The 17,049-nt window shown below is 37.1% G+C and overlaps 2 protein-coding genes across 2 annotated transcripts in view; one reads left to right on the top strand and one right to left on the bottom strand.

Annotated features, from left to right (window-relative positions):
• The window catches only part of PPAT (phosphoribosyl pyrophosphate amidotransferase), a 69,983-nt gene that overhangs the window by 40,792 nt on the left and 12,142 nt on the right, over positions 1-17,049 (bottom strand). The gene's annotated exons all lie outside the window — the stretch shown is intronic.
• LOC137097051 (zinc finger and SCAN domain-containing protein 29-like) overlaps positions 1-17,049 on the top strand; it is a 35,387-nt gene that overhangs the window by 15,823 nt on the left and 2,515 nt on the right. Inside the window, exons 6-8 of the mRNA XM_067468354.1 lie at positions 418-501; positions 12,147-12,218; positions 14,746-15,105. Coding sequence (XP_067324455.1) covers positions 418-501; positions 12,147-12,218; positions 14,746-15,105 — 516 coding nt within the window. The remainder of the gene's footprint in view (positions 1-417; positions 502-12,146; positions 12,219-14,745; positions 15,106-17,049) is intronic.

The following is a 17,049-nucleotide window of genomic DNA, read 5'->3' as shown; positions in this document are numbered from 1 at the left end:
TACTCTCCTGTGAATGCCTTATTGGTATATCAAGGGAGATCATGTGAAACAGCCTTTTCTAATGTGGGAGAAATCCAATAAGCCATCACTGAATTATATTGGAAAGAAAATCAAACTTGATTCTAGTCACATATATATTCTGATTTTGCATCTAGTTCATAGCTATATAAACAAACTATTTCAATCTGTCATTGAATCACAGCAGGAGAGATTTGGGATGGTGTGACTCAAAATACAGATTATATGATATACATGAATGTTCCTTGAGGGTACTTGGGGACACTCCAGATTTTTTTCATTCATACTAAACAATGTTGCACTCAATATATTAAGTTGTTTTAAATACCCTTGACAGACTCTCTCTCTCTCTTTCTCTGTATGTATATATAATCTAAATGCTGTTTTAAATTTACACAGTGATTCCTGAAGATGGTGATTCCATCAATGATGCTCCAGAAGTTATAGAGTTCCCACAGATAAAACAAGAGCCAATCGAAGTAGGTAAGTCAATGGTTTGCAATGGAAATTTATAAACAACCCAAGTACAGAGATTTCATTACAAGAATACACTCTAACTTACTTTGCCTTATTTTGTGTATGTCAGGGTGGTCTTCTATAAATAGATTTGAGATGATTTTAGACAAGCAAGGATTTTTTGCAGAGGGAGGAATGGATTATTATGTGCAAAGACGATTAATCTTAGTTGCAGTTTCAAAACAAATTTAGGGGCTCAAATTCTTTCATTTGTTTGCCTGTGGTTGATAGTTATCAAGCTTCGAGGTGGGGAATGTAGATCTTATAGGTCTCACATCAGCTTTCTGAAATACACAAGATCTTGTCCACTATCCTAGTACTTGATATATTTGCTTCCCAAAAAGGTTTGACATTTTATGAAAATCTCTTTCTGTTTTTTTTTCTTTGCTTCAAGCCAAAAATTTGCTCATTGAAAACCTTTTATAGAGCTTGAACACAACAACTGTATAGTTTTTTGTGTTCAAGGTAGCAAATTGACTCCTCACACAGCAATTTTTGGGTACTATAACTGCATCATAATGTACATGAATAAAATGAGCAGTGTCTGTTACCGGTATACATGCGTAACTCCAGATTGTCCCATCTGACTAATATTGATCAATGATTTGCCCTCTTACTGATCCTTTTGAAAAGCTATTTTGGGGAACCACCAAGGATGTCATACATTGATCATGCACATTAACTTGTGATCTTTTTTTTAATCACTGTGCATCAACTTATTATTATTTGAGTGTAAGTTGCTTTCATTCATAGCTGTACTTTACCATTCGAAATGTGAAAAGTTTCCCAATCACATCTGTGCTATAATGCCAGAAGTTTGCCATTGCCTTCATCTCTGAGAAAGAGTGATTGGCCACTGGTCACTAGTGGATTTCTATGGCTGAGTGGAGATTTTAACTGTGTTGTACCAGAATCATAGTGCAACACTTGAACAAGATTATTCTGCTTTTCATTAACAGGGCTTGCTTCTAGGAAACTTAGTTTGCATCCTTAAATCAATTATATCTGAATACAGATATTTTCCAGCAGTTGTCTACCAAATACTGACCAGCCCTGATTCTACTAACTTTGAAAATTACACAGCAAACAATACTTTTTTTTGAAGTGCAATGCAATACTTGGGGTCAAGAATAACATCACAGACCTTCCATGTTTTGACTAGAAATGGCACCAGAACCTTTGGCACTCCAATTAAAAAAAGAATGCCATATCATTTGTACTCCAAAAATTGAAAGTTTCTGTTTATGGGAATTACTATGTGTTTTTAGAAGGCTCCCAATATTGGATGTTTACTTAGGGCATGAAGAAGAAATAATCATAACTCAATCCACAGTCTAAATAGATGGCTCCAGACTATTGAGTGATTTTTCTTGGGTGATATCATAAGAACTCAGGCCTCTTCTACACTGCCATATAAAATCCAGATTACCTGCTTTGAATTTGATTATATTGCAGTGTAGACTCATATAATCTAGTTCAAAGCAGATAATGTGGATTATCTGCTTTGATAATCTGGATTATATGGCAGTGTAGAAGGGGGCTCATGTAGCAGTTAAAATGCTGGTTGCATCCTGAGTACACAATGCAATTAGCACTGCTGTCAAAGGATAGGATATCTTTGCATAGCTTCCTGTCTCATCTCATGTCATCAGCAATGCTAAGAATAGTTCCATTATCTCTCTTTCCATCCTGGCTTTAATTACATTTGACCTATCTTATTTGACTTCTTTTACTTATCCGATTTCTTTTTTGCAGTCACAGCTTCATTTTCCGTTCAGAATATATTCAACTAGGCACAATAGTTGAAAGTACTCCCACAATAACATGAAAATACAGCAATTTCCCTGGATCTGCAGTTCCTGCTGCATAACATTCAAAATAGTTATTATCACATAATGCTTTTGATTCTGTCTTTGTCTGACTGATAAAAAATCCTGTTAGCATTGGCTCTTCAATTGTTATGTCAATAGATTCTTAATAAATCTTTCCTATTCAGTGAATGGCCTGAGCCACTAGCCACACCAGGGTGATTCTCCTCTGCAGGTTGTTTGACAATCAGGCTCTCTACCTTATGGAGCTTGGTCAATTAAAGATAACAATCTGGATATTTGACCAATACAATATGAAAACACATCGTGGTAAGTGTACTGTAGGAAAAACTGTTGAACAGATGAATGATGAAAGTACAGCACTATTGTGCTATTTTCTCTCACTCACTTAGTTCAGGTTTCCTTTAGAATTCTTCATATGCATCAATTAAATTTCCTTTTTTCTTTTAAATAATCTTTTCGGGGTTGGCGGGGAGGGACATATTATTAAAAGCAGTAGCAAGAGCTGGGTTCAGATAGAGTTAGGAAAGATCTCAAGGAAGCGGGCATGGGGTGGGTAAAAGGGGATGGAAATCCCTGGGAAAAATATCAGGAAAAGGGTTAGGGAACTAAGGGAGGAACTAGCAGAGCAACACATAAAAAAGAAAAGGAAGAAAAAAAGGAGGGGTGGATCACTAGGGTCTTTCTCGGGTCTTCCAGTCTTCTTCCTTGGTTTATATGTGTCCTCTTAAAATCTTACATTAATTCCATAGTCTTTTCTCTTTTCATACCATATGACATGATCGCAATTTTCTAGTCATCTAATGATCTCAAACATTTGTCTTCTGAATTCTCCTTGTTCATATAGTCCCTAAATAACTGCCAATTGGTTGTCTTAATAGGTCTTCCATTGCGTTTTTTCATTAAAAAGGTATGTCTATCCATGACCATAATGTCCCATACCTTGTCCAGGCTCTGATTATTTTTTTGCATTCGCCAAAAATTGGAAACAAGAAGAACCACCCACATAAATTATATTTCTAATTTCCTTCACCACCCTGAAGTTTGATGGAAGATGAAAGAAAAGTAAACTTTAACAATTTCGATATACTTTACTCGATTGGAAGATTTCCATAGTTAAAGCTAGGAAAGTTTGTCTCTTTTTTGTATGTTGTGAATTAGTTACCCTTGTGGGAACTGTTCATTAATATCCATTTATATTCCAACAAATGCTACAATTTCTGCCAGGATTTGGACACTAACTTTTCTCAGCAAAGTTTTCCAATGGCTTCACCAGTCATTCTTCTCTCTCTCTCTCTCTCTCTTCCTCCCTTACTGCATTAATGTGCCTATCTGGCAACACTTAAATTATTTTGAGGAATCTTTTACAACATTTGGAAAATTAGAAGATTGCCAAATATTGTGTGTTCAGAAACACTGATAAACATTTTAGGATAATTTCTAGCTCTTAGCTTTCTGTACCAGTCTCGTTCATGATCTCTATTAAAGACTTGAAGACATCTTCCATGAGGAGTTGGCAGTAGAAGGCATTGTATAATGACCATACCAAACATTTTAATTTGCATTTCTTAGAAAATGTTCCATTAGGTAAAGCAGAACTTACTTCCAAGTATGCAAAGGAATGTAACTGAAGTGCTGATTCACAGTGTGTTTATCTGTCTCTGTGTTTCCTGTCCATTAAGTCCTTTAGTATAGGAAGTGAGTTGAGGTGAAAGGTGCTGGCAAGCTTCACTCTTTTCTGTCGGAGAACATAACTTTTCCCTTTATCCTTAAATTTCCTTAAAGCAGATTTCTAAGGAAGCACAATTTTGAAAATACCATGCTTTTACATTGTACATGGACTTGGCATCCTTGTCCCACATGATGAATTACAAGCTGTGGCTGACATTAGTGCTTTGTGCCAAATGCTCTGCCTCAGATATCATCAAACTGTGCTCCTCCAGATGTTGTGGATCTCAGCTCCCACAATTCCTAACAGCTGGTCAACTGGCTGGAATTTCTGGGAGCTGAAGTCCAAAACATCCAGAGGAGCACAGTTTGAGAAACAGTGATTTAACTCAAGCTGCATGATGCTTGGGAGACAAATCTGTTCCAAGGATCACCCTGAAAGAGCCTGTCTTGGAGATGCTTATTCCAATCTCACCAGAGTTTTGGCCCCTACTGAAAGATCTGATGAAAACTAGGAAATTGCAAGAAACTTGGGAGTCAAAGCCCTACTTCCAGACTCTTACAATTGTTTTCATTTCTGTCACAGGCTCTTCTTCTACTCTGTAAGCAAATTAGGTTGTTGTTTCAGTCACATTCCAGTCTTACTGACTGCATATAATCCTCTTGCTTTTGGACACACTATTGTTTCTCGGGGTTAATCTTTGTATTTGCAAAATCAAAACATTCTTCCTCATGTGGCTTTTGTGAGCAACAATGGCAAAAGACTTTTGAATATGTTATATTAAGAAGTGATATCAACTACTGCATTTGAGTAGGACATTAGTATGGTTCAGCAAGACCTGAATTCAGTCTTGTACATCTCATCCTCTGTTCCTTTGATATACCAATATGCTTCCAATTAATCATAGTTTGCTATGTCATCTGAATGAAGCCGATGATGGTTTAATAGAGGTAAATTTAAACAAATCAGCTTTCTAAACCATGGTTTATAGCTGACTTGTTCAAAACTCACAATATTGAGATTGACCACAGTTGCCTAAATCTGAAAGACATGCAAACAGAAGGAAATCCATTTGAATTTCTTCTCTCTATCATGTGAAAGTGGTTGAGTGGAAAGTTGAGCACTTAGTCTCCAAATCTGGATAAGTTACAGTTTAGTGTGACATGTAGACACAACCGGTTTAGTAAACAATGACCAGGAATATTATTTTGAATTTCAGTTGTACTACATTTTTTATCGCAATTATTCTTGACCACCAGAATGGTTCAAATTACTATTGCAGGGGCCGGACTTCAATATTGATTAATACTAGTTATCAGGGCATATAATTTACATTTAGTAGAGCAAAACACATCAAAATAGTGTCATGATAGAAACCTCAGCCTTAGTGTTCCACAGAGGGAGTTTAATATTTGTGAAGGTTCAGAGACATAAACACATCACATGAACTGAACTTAGTAAAGCATTCCCATACTGTAAGATACTATGAGAGATAAAACATATGAATACTGCAACTGATTCTCTTTCTCTATAAAGGCCACTTTGTTCCTAGTACGTAAAAGGATAAAACTTCTACATAAGTTTTTTCTTTGTGAGCAATGGAATCTGTATGCTGTTGGCTTAATGCAATGATAATTGCATTAAGCCAACAGCATACAGATTCCATTGCTCACAAAGAAAAAACTTATGTAGAAGTTCCAAAAAGGGTATGATTGAGAAAGAACACTGATATACAGAGCATTTCAAAACACAATAATACCTCCATACACTCCCAGTTCTTATTATCCAGTAAATATAATAAATGAAATCACTTAATATAGAAGTGCAGGGGATTTCTCGGAACACCAAGCAGGCTTAACAGAATCTTCCTTGCAACTGGCTTCCTCCAGTTCAGTTTTCATCTTCCTTGCAACTGGCTTCCTCCAGTTCAGTTTTCATCTCCCATCCAAAATCAATAAGGATTCTCGGGGGTAAAGCCTTACTGGGGAAAAGGGTATTTCAAGCTTTGGAAGACAGTTTTGTGATCATGGATGTGCCAATTGGCTGCCTAGTAAGCTCTGACATAGAGCACAGGGCACACTGGGAGGCCACATGGCTGAAGCAGAGTAGATCAGATTGTGGAGAGTGGATCACTGCTAAGTGCCTAGATCACTTGGGAAGATATGTCAGGGAAAACAGGCATGATATGAAATATGTAAAACAAAAACATGGTAGTGTTGTAATTCAAAATGTCTGTTATGATATATGACATATACAGCATATATGTTTGGTTGCAGGGTGATTCAGCCCGGTGTATTATGTTATGAGACCAGGCAAGGTTTGAGTCAAGTCTGTGAACTACTTGGATGTCTCTATCCAACACACATTTTGGATTTCTGGGGTTTGTTTTGCTCTACAATGAATGTTTATAAGTTTATTGCGATTAAACTTCATATTTACACTTAAATTGGCACCCTTAACATTTTCATACAAGTTTGAGATCAATCAGCAAACTTTTATTTTAGTTTTGAAAAATTGCTGGGTTGCTTCCCTTTGCTTCGAATGCACTCAGAAATAAGTCTGGCTACTGGAGCTATGATAGAAATCTGAATGCAGGTAGGGAATATTGGAGTGTTGTTGTTTCTTAGTATCAATATATAAACAATTACTACAACTTTTGGGAAAACCAAGAATCTTCAAAGCCTTTTGGAAATGTGACCCTTTTGCAGATGAATTGGCATTCACACTATTTAGAATAATCATAATCTTTTGGAAAGACATGACTTTGTTAGAGATCGTAACCTTTTGTAAAACACAATCTTCCTCAGAAGAGTTAAAAACTCATTTGTGTCAATTTTCTCCTTAGTAGTAAATATCCACTAGTATTCATGCAAGGTAATTTAGGCTTCTCAGTTGTTAGACTGATATACCTTGTTCTATCTTTGAAATGTTAGAAACAAAGATATGCCAATGCAGAAAATATATAGCAGATCAGAAGTGTTATTTCAGTTGCCCAAAAGAACTTCTACTCTCCAAAATACGATTGCTTTCAAATTATACTCTCAAGAGATCAAAAAATAAGTAGTCTTCATTAAAAGTTAACATACTTGATTTACTTACAAACTTTGTGTGTTTAGCATACAGGTACATTGCTTATCGGTTTCATGTTAACTGAATAATACAATCAAACTGTATTATACTGTACTATACTTCTGATGCAAACAGACTCATAAGTTAACTGACATCTCACTGCAGCATACTGACTATACTCCTGCCCTAACTGACATCAACTGACTTCTAACTTCCAAATGACTCGAAACCCAGCCAACTTCTAACTGACTTAACTGAATCCAACTGACTTCTGATTCTAACGAGTTCTAAAATGGAGTCTCACTCTAATATTTTCAGATTTGGTCACATGGTCTGTAGTCCCTCCCACAACCTCTAACAACATAGAGTTAAGGGGAAAACTGCATATCAAATCATGTACATCCAATATAGTAAGCAATCTCAAATAACTAGTATAGGAGGCTTGTAGAATTGCTATTTCCAACAACTGGAAAACTACTGCATCAGGAGACTATTCAAATAGGCATCTCTCTCCTGCAATCTCCAGGGTTCAAAGTCATTATAATACATCTATCTATTTTATTCTGCTGACATGTAGGTGGATATACGGGCTGTGATAAATAGAAGTGTATCAACTATGTGTTTAATTCTCATTGTGTAACATATGAAAGGATTACTAGATACAATTTATACTTGCACTTAAACCCAGATTTCACCCTTCATATGGTGAGTAGGTATCCTGTACATCCTATCCAAAAAAGATAGCTCTTTGATCACATTTCCTTTTGTAGAAACATATTTTCAAAAATATTTTTTTCATCTTTACCATGTCAACAGTGTCATCTAAACAGAAGGCTGGGAAAGAAAATCCAGACTATCCTGGTTCAATCCTTCCACAAATATCTGAATCCTGGCTGTTTCTGTATGTGTCTCAAAACAACCATTATTCTAGTATATCTTATCAGGGCAGTAAATTGTGGCAGTCATGATTTCAAGCAGTAGGAAGCAATTAAGCCACAATTAAACCAATGCTGTTAAGATGTATCCCCTCTAGGTCAGAAATGCTTGAGCTCACTTATATTTAACTGAGTGACAGGTTGCTTATATAAATATTATGCAATTCATAATACTGCAATACAGTACTGGAATTTTGGCAAGGGCTGGAATGATAGGGAAACAGCAGAAGAATTGTAAAGTGATAAGACATGTGATATTCAAACTTCATACCCTGAAGAAAATTCAGAGAGATATTGCAAACAGATTCACTGCACCCTTTTTAACATGCTTTTATTTAGAACCATGAACATTTGACTAGGTTTAAAAGTGGAGGGGGAGGGCTGGGTGTATTAGTATTCAAACCTATGTGTGTATATTGAAGGTAACAAATGAATATATGGGCTTTAGCCCAGCATTGAAGTACTGGAGGCATAGCCAAGCAGTTTCTATGGCCAGGCATCCTTACTTTCCATAGCTGACACTACTTGCATGTTAGAGATATTAGACGAGTATCATAGTGCCCCTTGTCCAGTAATGTATGTTCTATGGCTAGCTTGAAAAGAAAAGGTAAAGGTAAAGGTTTTCCCCTGACATTAATTCGAGTCGTGTCCAACTCTGGGAGTTGGTGCTCATCTCCATTTCTAAGCCGAACAGCTGGTATTGTCTATAGACACCTCCAAGGTCATGTGGCCAGCATGACTGCAGCGAGCGCAGTTAACTTCCTGCAGAGGTGGTACCTATTGATCTACCCACATTTGCATATTTTCGAACTGCTAGGTTGGCAGAAGCTGGGGCTAACAGCAGGAGCTCACCCTGTTCCCAGATTCGAACCTGCGAATTAGCAAGTTCAGCAGTTTAACCCACTGTGCCACCAGGGGCACCCTGAAAAGAAAAACCAATATTATATTTAACAAAATATCAAGAATATAGCATAACATACTTAACTACATTGTCATGCACAGTGATGTAAAATAAGTCACCTTACGTAATAGGCAAGAGCTGGCAAACTGTTACTCAGCCCTGCTTTTAAAACACAAACACCACTGATAATGATGCATCTTCTGCATTTTTCCTGCCAGGCAGTCCCTAATGTGGCTGTCAAAACAAGTGTGCATCCAGAATAATTATAACCACACTGCTGGGTGGCTGGATTGGTCACACTCAACCATGACTTTCAACTTGCCTTCTATGTAAAAATATCTGTTTCCTTGGGATAATTTTCAACAACAAAACCAGATGCTGTTCGCCTCCAATGTTCCTGGTATTGCCTAATTCACATTTGCTTTAAAGTCCCAGGATAACTATTCAATTCATTCTCTAAACAAAGGCAATGCTAGTGTTAGTTTGGATAAAGGCAAAAATAAGATGTTTCTATTCAGAGAGATTAGTGTGAACTCTGATGTGAGGTGAATAAAAAGTAGATTCTCTTGCTCTCCCCAAAACTGCTGTTTTCTAACTTGTAGCAGCTTCAAACAAAGGGCACCAGGCATCACTCAGTAGCTATTTGAATAACAGGAGAAGTTTTCACCAGGGAAACTAATTGGTAGCCTACCATTTCCACTCAGCCTGAAATATAGTTTCCAACTCCTAATTATTCGAAATAGAAACCTTCCAAGCCTCCATTAACTGTTTGTAAATGTGTGTAATTGTTAACCTATATTGTATGTACATTTTGGTTTGCCAGATTGACTATACGTCTTTGGCGTGGGAGGGGCTTCAGACACAAGGCTCCATTTTTGTTATATAGTACGTTTTTAGACCTCAATGAAGGTGGATGCATTTGTCTCCTTTCAGACTCCAGTGAGTACAGTTATACAGTTTGGACTATATCTATATGCTTAAAGACATTGGACTATGGACTAGTATGCTGAATATATACAAGAAGTTTGTTAGTAAACCTGATACATTATTTTTAAAGAAGACTACTTTGTTCTCTTTAGTGCATATTTTAACTAAGAGGTTTTAAGGGAGAGTAGATGGGCAACTGCAAATTCTACATCCAAGAAACAACCATCCTCTACTAACCCAATATATTTTTGTAGTGGCATGTCTTTATCCTTGGCTGTTTAAAGTCATGGTTCTTCAGTTTGACAGCTGAGTTCCCTCTGTGCCATTACATTATTGGCTGCAAATTCACTTGTTCAAAGGATTGACTTCTAAGGTCATGCTTTTCTTGACTAGTGGTTTTCAAAAGGTGGTCTCCATATGTTCATGGAGATACACATTTTGCCAAACGGATGTGACATCATTTTTACCTTTTCAATAAGGTTATGGTGAACTTATTTCCAACAGGATAAAGAATTTCCAATTCAAATGGACAAACGATACAGTACATGCCTCTAATGCAGGATCAACAGTTTTCTTTGGAAATTGAAAACATCCTCATGAGGCTTTTCCTTTTTTGGTACAAAAGCACAGTGAAATGTTGGAAGTTATATTGAGCCCTTTTCCATCCAGACATCTCTCCCCCTCTCCTCCTACTGAATTTCAAATGTTTGCTCGTTCTTGTAGTGTGTACTTTGGTCCCTCATCACCATTTTGCAACCTGTCAAAGTTAAAATAAAATTTCCCAATGTTGACTTCTCTTTCTACATGAGTTCCTGCATGTTGGACTAGATTCCAGAAGCTCACTCAGGTCAGCTGGGCCTTGGTGCAACCCACTGAACAGGATCAGAAAGCACACAGCAGTCCCTTGAGTTTATGCGTTATACAGAATATCTTCTGCAAATAGACAAATGTCCTTCATAGAATCCTGCCTTAAATTATACCCGTGACATACAGGAACTCCACATCCTTTCAAAGAATTGCAAAAATTTAAAACTAAAGCCAAAATTCCTGTACCATTCCTCACAAAACAGAACTTGGATCTGCCTCTTCCTCTGTTGACATAGTGTTATTCTTTCTTTCAAGGACTTGGCAAATACTGTTTCAAACAGACCTTGTTTCCAAAAAGGAAGCTGTACAATGTTTATTATTTTGCAATGAGTAAAGGTGTGGAAAGTTTCTCTTTTTTGCTATAAAGGATCAAAAAATGTTTTGGACCTCCCTATTGAACTTTACTGTAGACCAGGCTTGGCCAATAAGAATGGCCTACACCACATTTTAGGTTAGATTTATATGATTGAAACAAGGCTTTGATCTTTAAAAGCTATCATGTTTACACAGCAAAAAACGTACATTGAACCATATTGCATCCTAAGGCAACGACGCTACCTAGCTCATGAGTCCTTCAGAGTTTGGAAATGCATAAGATTAAAATTATGATGGGAAATTATGATTCAGTTATCCATACTTGTGTATGTAAAACAGTCAGAAAGCTCAAATCACAAGAAAATGCTTGTGATCATTTTATTAATGTGAAATCATGATGTGTGTAGATATATTTTGAAATTCTCTTGACTGTAAAATATATTCTTAATTACATTAAGATTTTTGAAAATGATATTGAGTGGGGAGCTGATGGTACTATTGCTATTATCCAGATGGAAACATTTTTTCCCTAAAACATAGTAACCAATAATTCTAGTTAACAATAGTTTGCATGGATTTTGCTTTGAAGATGTCTTGAATTCTAGTGAATGGTAAAGTATGTTATACTTATTTTGCACAAGTTGCCATTTGAATATAGATCGAGACACGTTTAGTTATTTTTGAATGTATATTTTCTGATTGTATATTAGATTGTTTGTGTCAAATAATTAATAAAATAATGTTCAAAAAATTATGCAGGAAAAAAGTTTGCCATAGGCATAGAGCAGCAGATTAACCTGGACATCGGTAGTTGAAGTCCAGTTGTTTACAGCCCAGTTCTCTCAGGAATATGCATGTTTGCAGTATATTTCATGTGACTTTTAAAGGTAGCAATTTTAAAAGTGAATGAGAAAAAAGAAACTAATGATGTGATGCCTCCTTTCCACATCAGGAAGTACATTTAGCATATCATCAAGAGGAGGGCTGCTTGATATATCATTTTATTCCAACTACTTTTAAGTTTAAAATGTGAGAAAGGGGGGAAGTTAGGTCTTGTATATCAGCTATGTGTCCTGACATCATCGGAATTATTTTCACAGATGATGATTCTATCAGCACTGCCTCAGAGGATGCACCTGGATTCTCGGTGTATAAAGAGATACCTGGGACAGGTAAGTGATTTGCTTTTTGAAAGTCAGGGGAGAAGAGGAATACCAGTCCTTGGTCCCTCCTCCTCCTGTACATTTATAACTGCAGAAACTCCACACTGAGTTGCTGCAATTTTACTAAGACATGAACATAACACTATGTAACAGAATTTGGGGGGGGGGGGGGGGGGGAAACATGTTTATGGTTTGAAAGTGTTATTCCTGTTTAATTGTGTGGTACTTACTTTGAAGTAGTTGTTATACTCTAGAAACTTCATTTTTGTGGCTGCAACAAACTAGGTTGAATTGGTTGAGACTGGATGAGCTATTCATTGAAAAACTATAGAAAAATGTGCAGGGTGTCCCACAAAAACAAAGTTTCTGCAGTTTATTAAACTTTTTCTATGTTTTTATGATATAACCCATTAGGAGATGACATTTATAATCCAGGAACAAAAATTGTGTTGCATAGTGTAATATTTGCTAATGTGGAATGTTAAATATAACAGTAGAGAGTTGCTTGCTATTACAGTCCAATTGCTGCTAGTGTCAGTTTTGTGGATAAGAAATATCAAGAAATCATTTTTCAGGTTTTGTTATCTGCTATTCCAATTTTGATGATGTTATTATTACTATAATTCCAGTATGAATGACATTTCCTACAATCTGGTAACTCTAAATATAATTATTTAGGAGTAAGTCATATGGAACACAAACATATTTTAAAGATTTCTATAGTGCTGCAATCAGCTTAAGGTTCTTCAAAACAGTTTGCATCAGAAGAGCTACAAGACTGGGAACAAGCCACGAGACAAAAGACAATGATCCACCCAGAGAAAAAATGTTCTTGCCATACATCAAGGGAACCACTTACTGCATAGGGAAGCTGATGAGGAAACACAACCTACAAACAATCTAGAGACCCACTAGAAAATCCAACAACTGCTACGTTCAGCAAAGGACAAGAGGGATCCTCTCACCTCTGCAGGAGTCTACCATATACCATGCAGCTGTGGAGAAGTCTACATAGGGAGAACCCAAACACAAATCAAGGAATATGAAAGGCACTGCAGACTACTTCACCCAGAGAAGTCAGCCATAGCAGAGCACCTGATGAACCAAACCGGACACATCATATTATTTGATTATACAGAAATGCTGGACCACTCTCACAACCACCAGAGAAGCCATTGAAATCCACAAACATGTGGACAATTTCAATAAAAAGGAAGAAACCATGAAAATGAACAAAATTTTGCTACCAGTAAAAACTCTAAAATCATTACAGTAAATAAAGAACAACATTCAAAAACAGGTGAACTCCAGACAAGAAACAATTAGGGACAGCTAATCACCTCTCATCAAAGGATTTCCCCAGCCAGGAAGAAACCACATCTTGAAAACTGCTAGGCCAACTCTCAACTGGCAAATTGCAGCACCATAGAAATCTTTAAAATATGTTTGTGTTCCATATGACTTACTCCTGAGTAATTATATTTAGAGTTACCAGATTGTCAGAAATGTCAAGGTGGTCAATTGAAACATTCACACCTCCCTCCAACAGACAAGAGTTCTTTCTCCCACCCTGGACATTCCACAGATATATAAACCCCATTTTCCTAGTTTCCAACAGAACTCACAATCTCTAAGGATGCCTGCAGGCAAAACGTCAGGAGAGGAACATGGCCATATAGCCCGAAAAACTTACAGCAACCCAGTGATTCTGGCCATGGAAACCTTCAGCAATACATTAGTTCCCATCAACCTAGCCAATATAGCTATGGTATCATAGGAGTTGTACTCCATTAATATCTGCAAAGTTACAAGCTACATGCCCTATCTGTCAATTATTCACAAATCCAGAGGGCATCCACCAGCAGAAGATCCATCCTCAAACTACAGTCCTCCAGCTCCTTTGGCCTCCAAATCCCAGAATCCCTCCTGGCCATTGCACGAGATGGCTAGGGCTTCTGGAGGTCGGGGGCCCAAACTGCTGGAGGACCAGTTTTAGGACGCCTAATGTAGACTGATATCACAGCTGTGGCTGCACACTGTCTACTTATGGTATTCCTCACAGTTTCCCTGTGTGATGAACCTCCTGAGCATCATACGCTTATGCTTAAACGTTCTGCCTAGGTTTGTAACAGGAGTGGGAATTGTGCAGCTGTCCAGCTGCTGATGAATTGCAACCTTTGGAACTCTGGTCAGCATGCTTTGAGTTGCAGCCCCTCATCACCTGAAGGGCTGCATGATTCCCACTCGTAGTCTGGAACATGGATAGAAACAGCAGTTTCTCAGTTGTATCTCACACTTAGAAGACCAGATCCAAACACTCCTCAAAAGGAATAGACTTCTGTATCAAAATAGTGTGACCAGCATAGCTTCTATACAGTAACTCAGCTGTACACTAAGAATATAAGAACATTTCACGTTGTTCAGATGTTCTCCTACTTAAAATTATGAATCTAAGATTTCTGGTTACTTTAACAGGTCTGCTTTACTGCTTGAATATTTATATACTATTTTATGTTGTTTTTTTCTTTCTTTCCAGACAATCAAATGTCCTTGGATGAAGCACAGAATCACTTTAGGGTTGTTACAATTAATGACACAGGAACAGGAAAGCACTGGTGTGACAATGAAGTTAGAGCTCTGATAAATATATGGTCCAATGAGGAGATTCAGCAAATGCTCGAAGGAGCAACAAGAAATAAAGAAATATTTGAGGAGATTGCAAGAAGACTAATGAAAGTTGGAATAGACAGAGACTGGAAGCAATGCCGCACAAAGTACAAGAACTTAAAATATGAATACCGTGCACTTCAAAAAGAAAATGATCAGCATGGGAATGCAAGAAGAAAAATGCGGTTTTATGATGAGATTGATTGTATTTTGAGAAGCCATCCCTCAGGTATGCAAACCTTCCAAGTTAGCAAAAGAAAAGGTAATTTAATAATCAGATGTTAAGAATTATATAATCTGCAGAACTTAATACTGGATGACAAGATGACACTGAATTATGTCTAATCTTTGCTGTTCAACTGACAAGTAAATCATATCTCACTGATGGCTGTTTTACATGCAATTTTCCTGAGTGGCTTAAGTACCGTTTAGTAATTGGGAGCAGATCACCAACATAACTCACTCCATCCACCCACTCCTTTCTCCTGCAGTTAACACAAGTAATTTAACTTTTAACTATTATATTTAAAGTCCTTTTTATGGAAAGGAAGAGTATATTTTAAATGATCAAACTATCAATAAACATTAAAAATGTCAACAAGCAAATGTAACTGTTTTTTGAGGGAAAGCACACTCTAAAACAGGAGTCTTCAAACTAAGGCCCATGGGCCGAAGTGACCCTCCAAGGTTATTTACATGGCCCCCACTCTAAATATTAGACTTAGGCTTGCACTAAATCTGAAATGACTTGAAGGCGCACAATAACAATGAGCCTAAATAACTTAACTATCTCATCAGCCAAAAGTCGCGTCACGCTTCCTGTAAAAATACTGGTGCATTTATGTTGGTTAAAATTGTTCTTCCTTTTAAGTATTATATTGTTCTTCTGTGGTTTTTTGTTCTACAAATAAGATATGTTCAGTGTGCATATGTATTCGTTTGTGTTTTTTTCAAACTATAGTCTGGCCCCCCAACTGTCTGAGGGTCCGTGAACTGGCCCTCTGCTTAAACTGTCTGAGGACCTCTGCTTTAAAATCGGACGTAAGATACCTTTATTCAGACTTGCCAAAATATCTCAGAGGTGCATTCAAGTTTTCTTAACAGGCTGGATATTAAAAAGGGGACAAGGACAACAGAGCTCTAAATTAGGCCAGATGTTGCAGCTGTGAGACCTGAAGTTCAGGTCCATTTCAGGCAAGATTCAGTCTCATAAACATAGTACTAGCATGCAATTTGTTTATATTGTACAGATGTTAGTAGACTTACGCAAAGAAGCTCCCTCTAACCACAGAAACAGTACTGTGGTACACAGGATTCAGCTGTAGCAGCTCAGTAATGGACTACCCTTTGATTTAGAGGCCTCATTGGCATATATATTTCTTTCACTCCAGTGTCATATGAAAACACGGTCTGTTTACATATAGATCCGTACAGATTTTGAATTGGGGAAATAGGGTTAAATTTATAAAAACCAATGCTACCAATTTCTTTTTCTCAGTTAAGTTTCAAAGGTGCTAAAAAATCCCAGATCCATCACATGCGTACAGTACTGAATTGTTTTCTGTCTTCTTTTAGCTTGTTAAATTATTTAATAGGTTTGAGTATTTTGAGTCATTTTATTGATTATACCGTTTCAAAATGACCATGTCTTTGATATAGAGGGTGAGATATACATATCTTTTTAAAATTAATATGAACATTTATATATAAATACATATCATGGAGGGAAACCAAGTTGAGTGATAGAGGATTCATGGAGAGTTCATTGTACAGCCTGCTGAAGGCTCTTCCAAATAGGCCCTATATCCCAGGTTCTGAAACCAGGTTTTCTGTTTATCCCAGATTATCTGGCAGTGGGGACTCATATAATTCAGTTTAAAGCAGAGAACCTGGGATCAGTTCCTAGGATATAGGGTGTGCCTAGAAGGATCCTCACCTGCTTGGTATTATTTGTACCTCTAACATTGAAGTGCTTCTTTAACAGGATTGAGTTGATCGTGGTTCCCTCTTCACACAAATTCTTCATTAAACAAACTCCTGTTAAACTTTAATTGTAGTCAACTCCAGTGGCATGGTCAACCTATCCAAGAACTTATGTCTACAGAAACCCTAAAAGGGATAAATTGGGGTGCTAGGTGATTAGGATTAAGAGCAGTAGAATGGGGTACATGAT

The sequence above is a fragment of the Anolis sagrei genome, chromosome 5 (genome assembly GCF_037176765.1).
Source record: "Anolis sagrei isolate rAnoSag1 chromosome 5, rAnoSag1.mat, whole genome shotgun sequence".
Lineage (NCBI taxonomy): Eukaryota > Metazoa > Chordata > Lepidosauria > Squamata > Dactyloidae > Anolis > Anolis sagrei.
The sequence above is the reverse complement of the archived record's forward strand: the minus strand, read 5'-3'. Positions and strand labels throughout refer to the sequence as shown.